Consider the following 17324-nt stretch of genomic DNA (forward strand, 5'->3'; position numbering starts at 1 on the left):
AATACCTCTGTGCAGCCCTAGTGTGCAATTGTGTTTACAGAAGCAGCAAAGAAAATTCCTTTGGCTGCACAGCCCATGTAAATGTGGGCGGTCACAGCACAATTTGGGGTGAGAAATGGGAGCTGCAGGAATAGCAGGATTTCCTAAGCAACAAAGATCTGCTTCACTTAAAATATTTCAGGAAGAAAAAAAAAAAAAAGAAAAATCAAACAACAGAAAGATGTCAGGAAGGTTTTAGCTTCAGGACCAGGGAAAAGCTGATTCGGTTTTATCCCTTTTTGGTATTACCAAGGAATTGAGGCCTTCTAACCCTAGAAAAAGGGTACAGAAATGAAACCAGTGATGAGGAATCCCTGGCAGGCAGTAAAACCAAGGAGACATCCCCCTGCAATGCTCTTCAGACACATTTGACACATAGATTCCTTTTCCCATGCAATTCAGCAGAAGCAGTGAAAGAGCAAAACCCGAGAAGGCAGAAGTGATAATAAAAACTAAACTAACGCATCCCAGGCCCTCAGATAACCACTGCAAGAACAGATCTGTCACCCAAGGCCTCAGGCAGCGCCTTGTCCAAGGAAAACTGGTGGGGATGGCAGCGTTTTGCTGAGCAGCAAGTCCCAGGGAGCCCGTGGTGGCACCTGAGCAAGAGCAGAGCCTTGGCAGCGTCCCTTTGGCACCTCTTACATAAGCGTTGCACAACGCGCCCGGGTTCTGTTTGCAGAGGGCTGGGGATATGAAAAGCAACTGGAAATGCTGCCTGGGTAAGTGGGACATCAAATCAAGGTAAATTATGAAACAGCTCCTGCCAGTGGAATGCAGGATGGATTTAAATCCAGGTTTTCTCCAAATTCCGGGGCCTTTTCTGCGCTGGATCTCGCGGTGTTGAACTCCAGCCGTGCTCTCCCTCTTGGGGTATTTTCTCTTTTTGCCTTTTCTCCATTTAGCATGGTTTTTGCTCAAGAATTCTTCCAGTCCACGACCATTCAGCACATCTGCTGTAAAATCAGCTCTTTGTGAGCTGGCAACTTGGGCAGCAAGAATGTAAAGATGCTTCCTAGGAAGGGCTGTTTGCAACTGGGAAAATAAAGGAAAGATGAATCGGTGGAGAGAAGGGATGGATGAAAATGAACAAATGCTGAGTCACTCTTTGGAAAAAAAGATCACCCCTGACTTGGGATCATAGGAAATAATGCAGGAAAAGGCCTTGGGAGTTCATGCAGACAATCCCCACAGCACAGCACAGGATCAAACCTCTCTGCTTCTCTTTGACTGGGATACCATGTGCTGTAATGGCAAGAGAAAAGGAGAAATGCCAGTAAATGGGGCAGTACAAGCTTGACCTTAGCAGCAATTCTCAACAGAATGAGGAAAACAGGACCTGAGCCCATCTCAGTTTAATTAGACTTTCAGATTAACACATTTCCTTTTCCATCCTCTATTTTTTTTCTCTCTCCTGTCCATTTCCCAGCTGCTTTTCTTTTAATCTCCTCTTTCAACCTATCTGAACCCCTCTGACAGTGTCCAGCGTGAGAAATCTCTCCTCACAACACCTGTCTCTTCTCTGCTGCATTGAAGCAGCAACAGGGCACGTGCAACCTCAGGGATTACTTCTAAAAACCCTAATGCAGCTTCTGCAAAGCCCAGGGAGCTCCTCGTGGTCGCAGTGCCCGGCAGGGGTGGGCAGGATTCAGCTGTCTGCCACGTGAGAGAGCCAAAATTACATGTTTGCTTCTGATGCTGTAAACACAGGGAAGAGGCAGTCACAGAGTGTTGGAGGAGGCACTCAGGAATGAAGTATCAGCATATCAATGGGAGCCCAACAACACATGGCTTTGGTACACATCGGACACCTGGAACTGAAGATTGGTTCGGTTTTGAGTGTTCTTCCTGCTGTCAGGAGTGAAGAGCAGATCCTGCTGGCTCCTGTGAATCCAACAAAGCTGGATGGTCACTGCCTTTCCATGACTGCTGTGGGCCAGAGTGCAGAAATGATCAGCACTCGCCCAAAATCTCCTCTTGCAGATACAATCTGGGGCTCAGCTCCCTTCCCATCCTGCTGGATTTTGTCCCTCTGGTGACCACCACATTTCCAGAGTTTAATCAGCTGATCTTTGAGTGCTGTGCCACGTGCCTTCCAAAGAGCATTGGGCTCTGGCTTCAGAGTCAAGTTGATTCCAGCAGCTTGTTGGTATCAAGAGTGTGGGCAAACAGTAGCTGAGGACGAGTGTGTGCACTCCCATGCAGGCCCACATGGAGTGGGTGGGAGTGGGCAAGCTCCCCATGGAGCCCAGAAAGCCAAACACAGCATGGGCTGCAGCCCAGCAGGGTGGGCAGGAGGCTGAGGGAGGGGATTATTCCCCTCTACCCTGCTTTTGTGACAGACCCCACCTGCAGTGCTGCCTCCAGCTCTGGGGCCCCCAACACGAGAAGGATGTGGAGCTGCTGGAGAAAGTCCAGAGGAGGCCACAGGGCTGGAACCCCTCTGCTCTGGAGCCAGGCTGGGAGAGCTGGAGAACAGAAGGCTCCAGGGAGAGCTCAGAGCCCCTGGCAGGGCCTGAAGGGCTCCAGGAGAGCTGGAGAGGGACTGGGGACAAGGCATGGAGGGACAGGACACAGGGAATGGCTTCATCTGGGTTAGATGGGATATTGGGAAGGAATCCTGACTGTGAGGGTGGGCAGGCCCTGGCACAGGGTGCCCAGAGAAGCTGTGGCTGCCCCTGGATCCCTGGAAGTGTCCAAGGCCAGGCTGGACATTGGGGATAAGAAAAAGGAAAGGAAAGGAAAAGGAAAGGACTCCCACCCATGACAGAGGGTGAAATGAAATGAGCTTTAGGGTCCCTTCCAAGCCAGACCATTCTGGGATTCTACAGTATCAACTGGGCTGCACTTAAATCCTCCCCAGAGGTGTCCAAGTCCAGTCCTTACCCTGCCTCCTTCGTGCCCCATCTGTATGAGCACAGTGTCTCCTGCTGCCTGCACAGCTGGAACTGGGGAGCAGGGCCTGGCTGACCCCACTCAGGGTCACAGGATCTCTGTGGTGATTTCTCAGCCCAGGTGTCCCCACGCACTCACCACAGTCCTGGTTGTGCAGGGTTCCCCTCCCAGCCATGGCCCCTTGTGGGTAGGTGCCCCACATGAGCTGGGTGCCCTGCCCTGGGGTGGGTGTCTCCAGCGTGTGGGTGCCTCCAAGTGCATTCAGTACCCCCAGATTTGAATACTCCAGCTGTGGGTGCCCCAAGGATCCCACTGCTGTGGCAGGAATAACCTGGATGTCGGATCCTGCTATCCGTGCTGAGCCCCCCACCACCACCCCCCCGTCGGGAGGGGATTCAGCACCCACGGGGGTGCGGCTCGCCCCGCCCGCGGGGCCCCCCTGGCTGCGCGCACCCCGAGCGGCGGTGCCGGGGCGGCCCCGCGGGTGCCGTGGGCGGGTGCCCCGGCGGGCCGGGCCGTGCCGGGCCGTGCCGCGGTGCCGCGCCGAGCGGCGGGCGGGGATGCTGCTGCTGCCGCCGCCGCCGGCTCCCCCGCCCGCCCCGCGCCGCCGCCGCAGCCCCGCCAGACGCAGCGCGGCTCGGAGCGCGCACGGAGCCTCCCGCAGCCGCCGCCATGGCCCGGAACCGCCGGGACAGGAGCAGCTGGGGTAGGGCGGCGGCGGCAGAACCGGGGGGGAGCGGGGGGAGCGCGGACAATGCCGGGCCTGAGGCGGCCGCGGGCCGCGCCGGGGCGGGGCTGCGGCGGGAGGACGCGGGCGGGGGGCTCGGCTGGCCCGGGCGGGGCGGGGGGGCTGCCCGGTGCCGAGGGGACGCGCGGGTGTCCGGGACACCCCGGCGCTATCCCTGAGGGGCCTGGGGTCCGCCCGTCCCGCCCGGGCAGCGTGACGGGGAGCGGGGCTGAGGGATGGGGCGCCCCTCGTTCCGGGGCCTCCTGAGGCGAGGTGTTCCCGGCTTGGGCTGGTCACCGCCCTCGGCTTGGCTGCGGCGGGACCCCCTGACACACCTGGGGCCGGACAGCCCCGGCAGCTCCCTGGGGAGCCTTTGGGCTGCTCCTCCGGCTTGCCCTGACACCCCTTAGCCCGGCCCTGCTGTCCCCTCAGCCCCTGATGGGGGATGACACCTCAGCCACCACCCCAGCTCATCCGGGAGCAGCGATCCCGCTCACCCCGCCTTCCACAGGCAGAGCCACAAGGCCACCCCGGCTTGTCACCCGTCCAGAGGGGTTTCCCCATTTCTGGAAGCCGTAGGATTTAGTTGTCGAGTCACCCTCCAGACAGGGCCCATTTTGAACCCATCCCTCAGAGCCCCCTGATCCCGGGGAGCCGGGGAGCGGAGGGGGGGACGGCAGGAGGAAGTTCTGTGCTGCCTTCCTGCGAGGCTTCGGTTCCCTCCAGAGGCGCCTGGATCCTCCTGGATCCTCCGGCAGCTGCTGCTTCCCCCTGCATGGACCCCCGGCTGGTCCCACAGGTGGGCAGCAGCCAGCGAGGGGCTCCTCCACCTTCAGCCTGCCTGTTAAGGATGGCTTCACCCACTCCCACTGACACGCTGTTCCGTAGGAAATCCGATTTTACCCAGCCAGTTCCCGTTATTTGACGAGAGTAATTTGTCGTTTCCTCCGGAGCCGTAATTCCATGTGAGCTCACTCACACGGGTGCCGGCGGTATCCCGGCTCCTCAGGCAGAGCGGGTGAGCTGAGCTGTGATGTTTAGATACACAAATTACATTCTAATTTGTGTAGATGAGCGTAGGATTTCCCATGGCAATGATTAACAGCTCGGAGGCATGCTGGAGGAAGCGCTGGGATAACAGAGCTGCTGATCCGGTGATGGGCTTTTTGGGATGGAGGGGGGCACAAAATGGGCCAAGCTCATTTGATCGGTGCCGTGTTCAGCTGTGACTTAATGAAGGTCCTCAGATCCTTGGGTAAACCGGAGGGAGAACTTGCCAGGGAATGTGGTGCCATTCTCAGCTTTGTCTCGCGGAGCGTGTGACAGACGTGGCAGCCCTGACTCCGTGCGTGCTGGGAATTGCACACACGTCCACCCGCCTGTGCCTTCCCTGCACACCCTGAGAGCAGGAGGAGGGAATGCAAATGATGCCGGATGGAAGTGGAGAAAGCATCAGCCTGCACCCAGCAAGGGATTTAGGCACATTTCTCAGCCTGCTCCCGGGAAATGTGATGTGTCACCGAGGGGTGAACTCTTCCTGAGCTTCCCTGCAAGAATCTGGAAGCGTCCATGGATCCAGGTGGATCTCTGTGGGATCAGCTGCCTTCTGCTGCCACCCATCCACAGCTCAGAATAATTCCCTGTATCCCACAGACATCCACCTATTCCTAGAGGATTCCCTGGCTTTTTGCCAGGCTGGTTGACATTGTGAGTAAGAAATTGAGTGAAATGCTTCAATTTTTTTTTTTTTTTACTAGGAAAGAAAAAGAAAAAGCAGCCTTTATAAATTTATTTATTCTATTTATACAACAAAACCTCATTGCCTTGAAAGCTGTGTTTACATCCAGTGACTGCAGCATTGTGTGGTGACATCAGTCCATGGGGTGACTATTCCACTGCTACATTTTTCAGCTGGCAAAGGAGGAGGCTTGGGCTTTTCCTGAAACTAAGGCAGAAAGGAGAAAGTCCTTGCTTTGTTCTAAAAGTGGGCTTATGGGTCATTAAAAATATTAACGCTATTTTGAAACGGATCAAACTTTGCCCTAGTTACTCAGGCCTGGAAACAGGCAGCTGCTTAGTGTAACCCTCCTTTGTTTCATAAAAATAATTTGCTTTTTTAAAGCTCACAGAGCAAATTAGGATGAGTATATGGGATTGCCCCTGGTCATAGCTGGGTCGCTGTCACATCCCCGGGAGCGCTGTAGGGGTGTGTGATGCATCCAGAGTAGGATTTAGCCTTGGGCTAAAGGTCAGCATCAGGTTATGCCTCATTTGAGGCTCTTCCTGAATGTGCCAAGCGGTGCACAGACCTCACAACTGCTGCCAGTTGAATGGTTGAGGCAGCTGCAGATGAAAAAAAGAAATCCCAAATAATTCTTTGTTGTGAGTAGTGGACCCTGCTTTGCCCAAAATGAGGATTGTTAATCCAAGTTCTGCTTGGCACAGTGAAATCCAGCCAGCTCCTGGAGGTTTGTAGTAGATTACACTGAATTTTGTCTGAAATTCTTTGTGCTTGGCAGGTGCAGATGTTCAGCCTGGTCCCTCTGATCCAGTGAGATCCCTGCTCCCAGTCACTCCTTTAAGCAGCACAGACTGGAACAAATCATGTGAAATCTCATTTTCCCCATCATGGCCAATTTTGTGTTGAAATTGGAACGGTCCACCTAGCAAGAATTCGGTTTTAAAACCATAAAAGGGATTATAGAAGTTACAGATACTTCTTGGTGAGGGTTTTCAAGGTGGATAGGGGATTTAGGAGAGCTCCTAAAGGGAGCCAGGAAAAGCCAAGGAACTATTTTGAGGATAAGGGGCTCCTCTCCAGCACAGGCCAGGGATCATCCCTGCCACATTTTAGACTGTACACAATGGGTTAAACTGAGAAGAAAACCATGATTTTGGTAGGTTGTTTTTCATTTTAACCGTGTTAACATCCTTTGTGTTTGTTGTTTGATTTCTGCCCTTTTATGATGGATTTTCAGTTTCCACTTCCTGGCATTTCTTTGTGACTCTGAATGCTGGGAACCTGACAAGGGAAAGCTGAGATGTTTCAGACAGAGGGGCCTTTACACAAAAAGCCAGAAATATTCACAACCAAATGACTGGCTTGTGAAAGAGAAATGAAAATGAAGTGCTGGGACTTGAAAGAAGTCAACATTTCAAGCTGAATGTGATTATAGAATCATGGAATGGGCAGGGACACTTTCCAGTAGATCAGGTTGCTCCAAGTCCCATCCAACCTGGCCTGGAACACTTCCAGAGATCCAGGGGCAGCCACAGTTTCTCTGGGCACCCTGTGCCAGGGCCTCACCACCCTCACAGGGAAGAATTTTTTCCTAATATCCAATCTAAGCCTGCCCTCTGGCAGTGGGAAGCCATTCCCTGTGTCCTGTCCCTCCAGGCCCTCATCCAAAGTCGCTCTCCCGTGGTTGTTGTGCAGGGAACTGGAAGAGCTGGGACCCACCAGATGAGCAGGAGCAAGAGCAGCCTGACTTTCTCCTGGGCTGAGCCTGCCTGGGAGTGGTGACATGGTGCCCTTGTCCTGCCTCGTGTCATGTCCTTGGCTGCTCTGGCCTTGGCTGCCTCCCTGATTCATGGGAGTGGGAAGCAGCATTGGTTGTGTCTTGCTGCATTTTCCCTGCTCCATGGGTGACAAACAGCACACTAAAATGTGCTTTAGGGCCTGGGTGATGTTCAGAGGCAGCAGGTTTTCTATCAGCTCCCCTGGATCACTGACTGGAACCTTGTCCAGCGGGGGAAGGAGGCTGGGGCAGGTGTTGTCATGCTCTTGTGTCATGTGAGGCACAAGGTGTCCCACAGGTCACTTCTGAAAGCCACTCCACTCTAGAGAGCCCCCAGCTCCTCTGCTCCTGCCAGAAATGCTCCCTTTTGCCATCAGATCAGGAAAAGTGAAGTGTTAACAGCAGGAAAATAACTGAACACAGATCTCCCAAATGGGGTGCAGACTTTGGAGAAGGGGCTGAGCTCTGCCAAGCCCATAAAGCACATTTAAAGCACTTCATATACATAAGCATTTTATGCAGAGTGTAATTACCTTTCATGTTCTATCCTAAAATTTCATGGCGTGTTTACCAAACTTTATTTTCAGACAATTTTAGCAACAAAAGGGTAAAAATAATTTAATGTCAGAAAAAAACTAAATCCAGTACTGGTGGTGGAGCTGAAGGGAGGCTGTTGCTGACAAATGGCAGATGAAGGACCATGCAGCAAACGTGTGCTGGGAGGGAAGAGGGAGTTCTGAGATGGATCCCTGGCAGTGTCCAAGGCAGGTTGGGTGGAGCTTGGAGCAGCCTGGGACAGTGGAGTGTCCCTGCCCTTGACAGGAGGTGGAATGAGATGTTCTTTAGGTTCTCCTCCAACAGAACCATTCTGGGATTCTGTGTTGCCCTGCAGAATGTGGGCTTAAGTATGGGAATTATTTATGGGAAATATGGGAATAGGTTTAAATGTGGAAAGGGAGCAGGCCCAGGGTTTGCACCTGACAAACAGATCATGGCTTTTTGCTGGTGCTCTTCCAACAGTGTTTTGCCTGTGGGAGGTGTCCACCTTGCCTCTGACTCAGCCATTCCTGCTACCTGAGCTGTCATGGGCACAGCCACATAACTGTCTGACCTGACCTCAAACTTGCTGAAAAAATTCTACAAAACCCCCTCTGATTTGTTTTGTTCCCCAGGTAGTTGCCTGCCTGTGTCTCCAAAGCTCAGCCTGGGAATTTGACAGCAGTAGGAGCTGCTCTTGCTTCAGAGCCAGCTGAGCACTGGAGCTTCATGTAGTAGGTGTTGTAATTAAAAATTTCACATCGTACTTTGGCATTTGAGATGTTGTAACAGGCAGGTTTGGGGAGCAGTTATCATCCAAACTCTTGCTCCTGTCAGCAATGGGAAGGTCCCAAACCACTCCTGCTATCAGCAGAGTCATTCATCCCTTGCTCCCTGTGCCAGAGGGAGAAGGGGCTGAGCTGGCCAGGCAGAGCTGACGCTGTGCTGCTGCCAGCTGGGTGACTCGGGCCTGGCAGGAGGAAGGTGCACTCCACATCTCCACTGCTCCAAAAAAAGCAAAGGGTGAGTGAGGATGAAGCCTGGCAGCAGCAGCAGCAGCCACCCTGCTCAGCTCCCTGCTCCAGCCATCCCAGGCTGCAGAGCAGGGTCCCTGCCAGGAGAACGTGGGAGTGCACACTGGATTGGCAGAGCTGGAACACAGCTGGGCAGCTCAGCTCTGGGAGCTTGCCCTGGCTGCTTGGGATCCCAAAGGGAGACTGCCAAGTGTGGCCTTTCACAGAATCACAGAGTTAGTGAGGTTGGAAAAGACCTTTGAGATCATCAGGTCCCAAACACCGCCTCGTTAAGCAGACACTGAGTGCCACACCCAGCCTTCCTTAAGCACCTCCAGAGGTGGTGACTCCACCACGTCCCTCAACATCCATTGCTATTAATCTGCCACTCTTGGCTGCTGAATGACAGGGCTCCTTTTTCCATAACAGTTTTCTTCACCTGTTTCTGATGCCCTGCAGCTCCAGGGACTGTCATTGATCCATCATTTCCACGGATTGATGGCAGCTGTGATTCCAGCCAGTCTGAGGAGGTGCAGATGATTTCCTAGTTGGGCACTAGAAGTTCTGGCCCTGCCTTCCCCTTCCTTGCTGCATTTCCCAGCTCAGCAGCCCCAGGTGGAAGGGATAGCATAGCAAGAGAGCCTGACAGAGGAGCATGTGGCACTTCCCAGGTCCCCGTGGGTCTGGTCAGTGCGTGGGCAGCATTTGGTGCTTCCCCTGCTTGGATCTGGGCTCCTCTGGTTCTGTGGACATGTCAGAAATCCCAGCAGAGGTGTGAGCAGAGTAAAGGGAAGGCTGTGTGTGAGACCAGTTGTGTCCTGAGTGCAGGAGAAGCATGGAGAGAGATTTATTTATTTACAAGACTACATAGAACCAGGATAAGGGGGACTGGCTTCCCACTGCCAGAGGGCCAGGTTCCATGGGATATTTAGAAAAAGTTCTTCCCTGTGAGGATGGTGAGGCCCAGAGAAGCTGTGGCTGTCCCTGGATCACTGGAAATGTTCCAGACCAGGTTGGACAGGGCTTGGAGCAGCCTGGGATTAGTGGAAGGTGTTATTTGTGTAAGGCTTGAAGCTGGCTGGGCATTAAGATCCCTTCCAACCCAAACTATTTTGGGATTCTGTGCCCCAGCAAGGCGCGGTGAATGTGTGCGTGTGGTTAAACCCAGCTTGGGAGGATTTCTGACCTGCTGGCCTGAAACCTTCGGGGCTGTGGTGCAGGGGTGGCTGTCACACAGGGCTCTGCCCGGCCGGGTTCCCTGCCCCACCCTCTGCAGGGCTCTGGCTCCCGGGTTACCTCTGTCCGGACACCTCCTGGCAGCCCCTGCCGCGGGGATTTGCGCGCTCTCAGCTCCGGGGGTGTATCCTTTGTGCAGAAGCAGGGCAGGGTTTGCCGGGCACCACCCTGCTCTGCCTCTCCAGTGCACACCCATCGCTCCCACCCTTCATTCCCCGTTTTCCCCTGGTTGGCTGGATCAGGTGCCAGCCGTGGAGGGAGGAGGGAGTTCCTGTGCATGCTCGGAGCTCCCTGCCCCTCCCGGCCTCCTGGGACCATTGTGGCGCACGGAGCTCAGCGCAGCCCCGGAGCGCAGAGCTCGTGTGCCAGCAGCAGCCGGGCCGAGCGTGCCCGGCGCAGGGGAGGCTCTCGGGGAGGGTTCTGTGCTCCCCAGAGCTGTTGTGGAGGGCAGATCAGCTTCCTGCAAACTGCAGCTCTCTGGAGAGCATCCGGAGCGATGGAGGCTGACTGCAGGCTCTGTTCGGGGCTTGGCTCTGGTGCTGTTGGTGGCAGTGTGATATGTTTGGGATGGAAACTCCAGAAAGGAGCCACACAGATATCGCTGCTGGTCAGACAGATCCCCTGAGAGCTGCTGATAAGCAGCCTGACACTGTGCATACAGGATACTCTGTTCCAAGGAACAAGCAAGTTCAAGCTTCCCATCAAACCTCGTTTTTCTCTCCCTGTTAGTTTGTTTTCCGTGCAGTAATTTGGTTTGAATGCCCTGAGAATGGCAGCACTGCCTGACATTGGTGTTTCTGTGTGTGTGACATCTGAGCTGGGGTTGTTTTGCCTGGAGAAGAGAAAGCTCCAGGGACACCTCACTGTGGCCTTCCAGGACTTGGAAGTGGCTTATAAAAATGGAGAGTGACTTTGTACATGGGCAGATAGTGATAGGACAAGGGGAAATGGATTTAAACTAAAAAAAGGAGAGATTAGATTAGATAGGAGGAAAAAATTCTTCTCTGTGAGGGTGGGCAGGCCCTGGCACAGCTGTGGCTGCCCCTGGATCCCTGGAAGTTCCAAGGCCAGGCTGGACAGGGCTTGGAGCAGCTTGGGACAGTGGAAGGTCCCTGCCATGGCAGGGGGTGGAACAAGGTGATTTTTAAGGTCCCTTCCAACCCAAACTGTTCTGGGATTGTGATTTCAGCAGGAGAGTTGGGGCCCAGGCTGCAGCTCCTGCTTTCCACAGGCTAGCTGAGAATCCTGGGGTCCAGGAGAGCCTGAGAGCAGGGCTGGCAAATCCTCAGGCTCTGCTGAGGGCAGGGTTTGCACAGATGGGGGGACATGGCTGTGTTTCATGCTCTGCAATGAAATGTGTTTCTTGTGCAGGCTCACACGAGGACAAGGCCGATTCCTTTGTGGCACTCTGGGAAGCAGTCAGCATTTCTGTGACCTGTTCTTCCATGCCTAAGGAGAACAGGCTTCAGCAAGCACTCACCAAACACTGCATCGTTAGTGGCTTGTAATTAACTCCTAGAGAAGAATAAATTAAGTAAATTACATTAGACATGTCTGTGAGTCTGCACACAGGCACAATGTGAAATATGCTGTTTCAATTTAATTAATTTAGTCCAAAGCAAATCTTAGACCAGTTCAAGAATTCTTTGCCTTTTTTATGCTGGCTGACAGCAAATGCTGCTCTCCTTCCCCTTGCCACTTGCAATGGCCATATGGAAAAGAGCTGTGAGTTCCACCCCGCTCCAGAGCCACGGGAATGAGCTGTTATGAGATGGGGAGAAGGAGCCGGATCCTGTGAATTTCTGAATGAGCAGCTGGAGAATTGACGTAATTGCAGGGCCGAGAGAAAGGAGGAGTCAACTCAGAAAAGGAGTGAAAACAAGAGTGTGTTCAGGAAAGCTGAGCTCTCCTTCCTTTCCTTTTTGGCTGGATGAGTTTTTGCCACTGCCAGGTACAGCTTCCTTCAAGGCAAAAAAAACCTCATTTATGGCCAGAAAGACCAGTTAAAATAATTGACTTCCAGTAGTGTGCAGCCATTTTATAAAATAATCCCTGGCTCTGCAGTGGGGCAGATGATCTAATAAACACAACCTGGAAGTTTCATCACATGGAAATAGGAATATAAATATGAAAAAAGATAGTTTTGTCTGCAGATGGCCTACGTGAAAGAAGCAGAGATAGGGATGAAATGAGTTCAGAGACCTGCTTGATATAATCTCACTTTCCTGCTGTCTCCAAGGAACTGGGAATCAACATATCCTGCTCATAATGCCTTGTGTTGTGCAAACAGCCTGGTTCTCCTGGTGTTCAGGTGATGGAACCAAGGAGGTCCCCTAGGAGACCATGGCCCCTTCAGTGTCTGGAGACATTCTCCCAAAATCTGTTCATGGCTGCTTGAAGAAATTAAAGAAGAATTACTTAAAGAAATTACTGTCCTTCAGATGATGATGATGATTTGAAGGGACAAAACAATCCCTTCTCCTCTGGGATTGTGATTTCAGTGGGAGAATTGGAGCCCAGGCTGCAGCTCCTGGGCTGCAGGACCTGGTTGTTGGTTCAGCTGCTGGAAAGAGCAGAGTGAGGAGAAGCTGTGCAAGATCCCACCCAGGCCCCAGCAGAGGGGATCTGGCCCCAGGTGTCCCTGTGGCAGGGCAGGGCAGGGCAGGGGACTCTCCTCAGCCCCCAGGACTGGGAGGTCCATTCAGGTCTCTGGGCCAGGGGCATCCGAGGATTTGTGCCCATCTTGGTACCCACTGCTAGTGCAGGATGAGTAAACACATAAATCATGGAATCCCAGAATGGTTTGGGTTGGAGGGGACCTCAAAGTTCACCCAGTGCCACCCCTGCCATGGCAGGGACACCTTCCACTGTCCCAGGCTGCTCCAAGCCCTGTCCAGCCTGGCCTTGGACACTTCCAGGGATCCAGGGGCAGCCACAGCTGCTCTGGGCACCCTGTGCCAGGGCCTCCCACCCTCCCAGGGAACAATTTCTTCCTAAAATCAAATTAAATCTCTCCCTTTTTTTAGTTTGAAGCCATTCCCTGGCTCCTGTCCCTCCATGCCTTGTCCCCAGTCCCTCTCCAGCTCTCCTGGAGCCCCTTCAGGCCTTAGAAGAGGCCCTGAGCTCTCCCTGGATGCTTTTCTTCTCCAGGTGGACATTCCCAGCTCCCCCAGCCTGGCTCCAGAGCAGAGGGGCTCCAGCCAAAGTTCTGCTCCCACTTCCCTCTGTCTGTGTGCCCGAGGTGGGATTTGTCTGTCTGGGAAGGTGACACAGCTGTTGCACCCTGATGGCTGAGTTAGAGTCAGAAATATTTAAGTTTAATTTGATTTACAAATTTTTTCCTGCCCCCACCATGAGTCACATCCTATGCAAGGATCTCTCTGCTGTCCTTTCTGTGCAGCTGGAAGAAGAAAATAAAAATAGGACTTGGCTTAGCTGAGCAGGGCTTTGGGAAACACCACAAGAGAGGAGGCATTTCCTTATCCTTTACATGGCCCTTGCAGCTTGGCAGTGCTTAAAAAGAGCCTTTGGCATCTGGCTGTCCTTACCTGGTGGGAAATGTGTTTGGGGTGTTCCTGATCTCAGAAATTTGAAATGAGGATTTTATTTTTTTTTTCCTGGAGGCCCCTGTGCAGTGACACGGTGCTGGAAGGGATTTTAGTGCTGCAGTCTGGTGGAGAATCTGCTTTTCACACCATTTGGGACTTTTGTTTAGTTAAAAAACCTCCAAGCAATGGAAAGAAAAGATCTTTGTCTTTCAGCTGTGAGCAAAGAAAGCTCATAGTATATGTCCAAGAGCCACCAGCAATCCCCTGGCAACCAGGCCTAATGATCCTGGTACTTCCTTGCAGGATCTTAGGAAATCACAAAAGTGCTGCTGTTATTTAAAATATGGAGTTACTGCTGGAGGCTTCTTTATAGAGAGGCCCAGAATGGGCAAATCCTATTCCTCTTGCTATTTATAACTTCTCTTTTCGTGTGTGCACACACAGTCCTTGTGCTTTGAAACAGCTCAAAGCTGGGTCCCCAAGGTCCAGGCAAAACCTGAGGCAAAACTTGGGAAAGTTACAGCCTGAGGCAGCAAACTGGGAAGTTTTTGTTGGAATGTGGGGGGAACTTTCCACCTCAGTGTCCTTTTCCTGCTGGCAGGGAGGTTTCGTGTGGCTGTGGGTGAGCTGACTGGCACAATAATCACCTTCAGCATCTCTTCCCTGTGCTGCAAAGTTTGGAAAGACCAGCAAAGGAAAATTCCTGGAGCCAGCCTCCTCTTTGCAAATCCCAGGGCTGCAGGTCTTAAAATGCATCTGGCCCCTGTGAGAGCCTCCTGTGTGAGCCTTGCACAGCCCAGGCAGCAGCTCCACAGGGACCTTGGCCATTTCCAAGGGGGAAAGGGGCAGTGCTTGTGCTCTGTGTGTGCTTCCCACTTGGGAGCAGCAAAGTGGCTTTTAGCAGGATGGGCTTGTGTCTGCATGGCCTGATTCCTGCTGGGGGTGTCCTGGGGGATGCTGATGGTGAGGCTGATGGCAGGAACAGCAGATTGCACTTGGAGCAATCAGGCTGCAGATGGAGCAGGAATGTGTTGCTACAGGAAGAGCAGTGGCACAGGATACACAAAGGCAGCAGCATCCTTTGGTAGAGCTGTGAGACCCTTGGACACCTCAGCTGGAGAGCTGCTTCTGGTTTTGAGTCAGCCTTCAGGAAAGACCTGGTGGGAAGTGTCCAGAGGAGAGCAGAACCCTAGATAATGTGGTAGAAGGGATGATGAGAAAGCTTGGACTTCACTTCTCCAGCTGAGAGAGGGCCAAGGAAGGTGGTATAGCAGGCCCTGCTTATGTAGGAAGTTGCAGGGATCTCTTTTCCATGCAGGATAAAATCTAAGGGATGTGTTCTGCCAAGGGAGGTTCCAGCAGGGAATGCTCTGCCTGTGTGGGGCACAGGGTCAGATGACCCCAGAGAACCATGGGGTCTCCACTGGGATGTCTGAGGCCAGGTGCAGCAGATCTGCTCTGGATGATGCCATTTTAGGATGGATATTTGAGTTTTTGGATCTCTTAGCACCCTGTCCAGCCCCGCTGTCACTGACTGTCACCGTCACATTTTCTGGAAAAATCCCCTTGCCCAGGATTCTTCTCCTGGGAAGCTGAGAAGCCTCAGAGAAAAGGAAAACAATTCTTATCTTGTTGCTTCTCCTGTGTTGTGCTCATGTGGAATGTGTTTGGAGATTGTTTACCCACAGGTGATTGTTCCATTGGATTCTGCTGGGAGTTGGTTTCACTCTTTGGCTGTGTTGGGGCTCTGGAAAGAGTCAGGAGTTTTCATTATTATCTTTTTAGCATTGTTTAAGTATCCTTGCTGTATTCTTTAGTATAGTTTAGTACAGTGTTCTTTAATATAATGTAATATCTTAAAATAATAAATTAGAACATGAGAACACGGAATCAGGTGTATCATTCCTGCCTTCATCTGGGAACCCCACAAACCCAGGATCAGTGACCCCTCACAGTGCAGAGGAAGGCACCAAACCCCTCTCATGTTCCCTGTCCTCACAGGCAGTTTTGCAGACAAGACTTACGAGTGGAGCTCTGAGGAGGAGGAGTCAGTGAGGAAGGCAGGGCCGGTGCAGGTCCTCATTGTCAAGGATGACCACTCCTTCGAGCTGGACGAGGCCGCCCTGAACCGCATCCTGCTCTCCGAGGCTGTCAGAGATAAGGAGGTGGTGGCTGTGTCCGTGGCTGGAGCTTTCAGGAAAGGAAAATCCTTCCTGATGGACTTCATGCTGCGCTACATGTACAATAAGGTAAGGCTGCAGCTCAGGGGGCCCTGCCCAGGCCTGCTGGTCCTCATTGCTCCCATGTGGAGCATTTGGGGCCTTCGGAAGGCTCAAGGCTCTCGTGAGTGTGGGCTTCACAAATAAAGCAGAGCAGATCCTTCCCCAGGCAGAAGTTTCTTTTGGACTTGACTTTGGAGCAGGAATGTTCACATCTGCTGCCCTGAATGACAAAATCATTTAGGCTGGAAAATCCCTGTAAGATCATTGGATCCAGCTGTTAACCCAGCATCACCCTGCTCAGCACTGAACCATATCCTCTTATCTCTTATAAGGTGTCTTATCTGTGTCTTTTAAACACTTCCATGGATGGAGACTCCACCACTGCCCAGGGCAGCCTGTTCCAATGTGTGACCACCCTTCCAGTGAAAAAAATTCTCATAATATCCAACCCAGTAACTTGCCTGGTGTAACTTCAGATTGTTTCCTCTTTTGCTGCTGCTTTATCCCTGAGAGCAGAGCCCAATTCCCACCTGGCTACCCTCTCCCATCAGGGAGTTGTGAAGGTCCCCCCTGAGCCTCCTTTTCTCCAGGCTGAGCCTCTTTCCCAGCTCCCTCAGCCCCTCCTGGGGCTCCAGCCCCTTCCCAGCTCCCTCAGGGATTCTGCAGCCCCTGCCCAGCTCCCTCAGCCCCTCCTGGGGCTCCAGCCCCTTCCCAGCTCCATTCCCTTCCCTGGACTCTCTCCAGGCCCCTCCATGTCTTTGTTGTGAGGACCCCAAAACTGACCCCAGGATTTGAGGTGCCTTGAGAGTAAAAGGGAAGAAAAACCTCCCTTATGGGGTTCTTAAGGGGTTTTTGCCACCTGCAGCAACTGCTTCTGTTCCTCCCTGCAGGAGGCAGTGGACTGGGTTGGGGATTACAACGAGCCCCTGACCGGTTTCTCCTGGAGGGGCGGCTCGGAGCGGGAGACGACCGGGATTCAGATCTGGAGTGAGGTGTTCCTGGTGGACAAGCCCGATGGCACCAAGGTCTGTATGTGTGTGTGTGTGTGTGTGTGTGTGTGTCTGCTGCTGCCAGCTCCTTTTCCTCCTTTTCCAGCTTTTGAGGCTCTCCTGCCTTGTCTTAGGTGGGTGTCCAAACCTTTCTTAGGGAAGGTTTTCAATACCGTGTCTCTATTTTGGTAAGTGAAGGAAGTGATGTAAAAATATTTTTTGAAAGAATGTAATTTTGATAATAATTTTTAATATGGGTATTTCACAGAGCTGAGGGGTAGAATGTGGTGTTTTATGGGAGGCATTTCTGGAAGTGATGCAAAAACTTCTGTGTAATTGACAGTCTGTAGAACCAGTGGGAAGTTGTATCCACCTCTGTAAAAAACACATGTTAAAGATGGGTTTAACAGTGAGGTGCTGTGATGTCCAAGTGTCCCTGATAGGTTCTCGAAGTGTCCCTCAATTCTGGGCATCCCAGAGTTTATTTCTGTATTATTCCCAAAAATCTTGAATCTCATGTCCTTGCAAACTCCTTCATTTCCTAGGCCAGGAGTTGCAAGGTGGAGTTTCTTCATTCAGAGTTGTCACAGTGGATTTGGA

General features: G+C 52.6%; 1 protein-coding gene across 3 annotated transcripts in view; it reads left to right on the forward strand.

Annotated features, from left to right (window-relative positions):
• Nucleotides 1-3419: 3419 nt before the first annotated feature.
• The window catches only part of ATL1 (atlastin GTPase 1), a 32172-nt gene continuing 18267 nt past the window's right edge, over nt 3420-17324 (forward strand). The window contains exons 1-3 of one of the 3 annotated variants that reach the window (XM_071426082.1): nt 3420-3640; nt 15515-15762; nt 16626-16760. In XM_071426082.1, coding sequence (XP_071282183.1) covers nt 3607-3640; nt 15515-15762; nt 16626-16760 — 417 coding nt within the window. In that variant the 5' untranslated portion in view covers nt 3420-3606. The remainder of the gene's footprint in view (nt 3641-15514; nt 15763-16625; nt 16761-17324) is intronic. The other 2 variants (XM_071426083.1, XM_071426081.1) reach the window with 2 other exon arrangements.

This window comes from Agelaius tricolor, unplaced genomic scaffold, assembly GCF_023055355.1.
Source record: "Agelaius tricolor isolate 1412-34295 unplaced genomic scaffold, bAgeTri1.0.p SCAF_5, whole genome shotgun sequence".
Classification (NCBI taxonomy): domain Eukaryota; kingdom Metazoa; phylum Chordata; class Aves; order Passeriformes; family Icteridae; genus Agelaius; species Agelaius tricolor.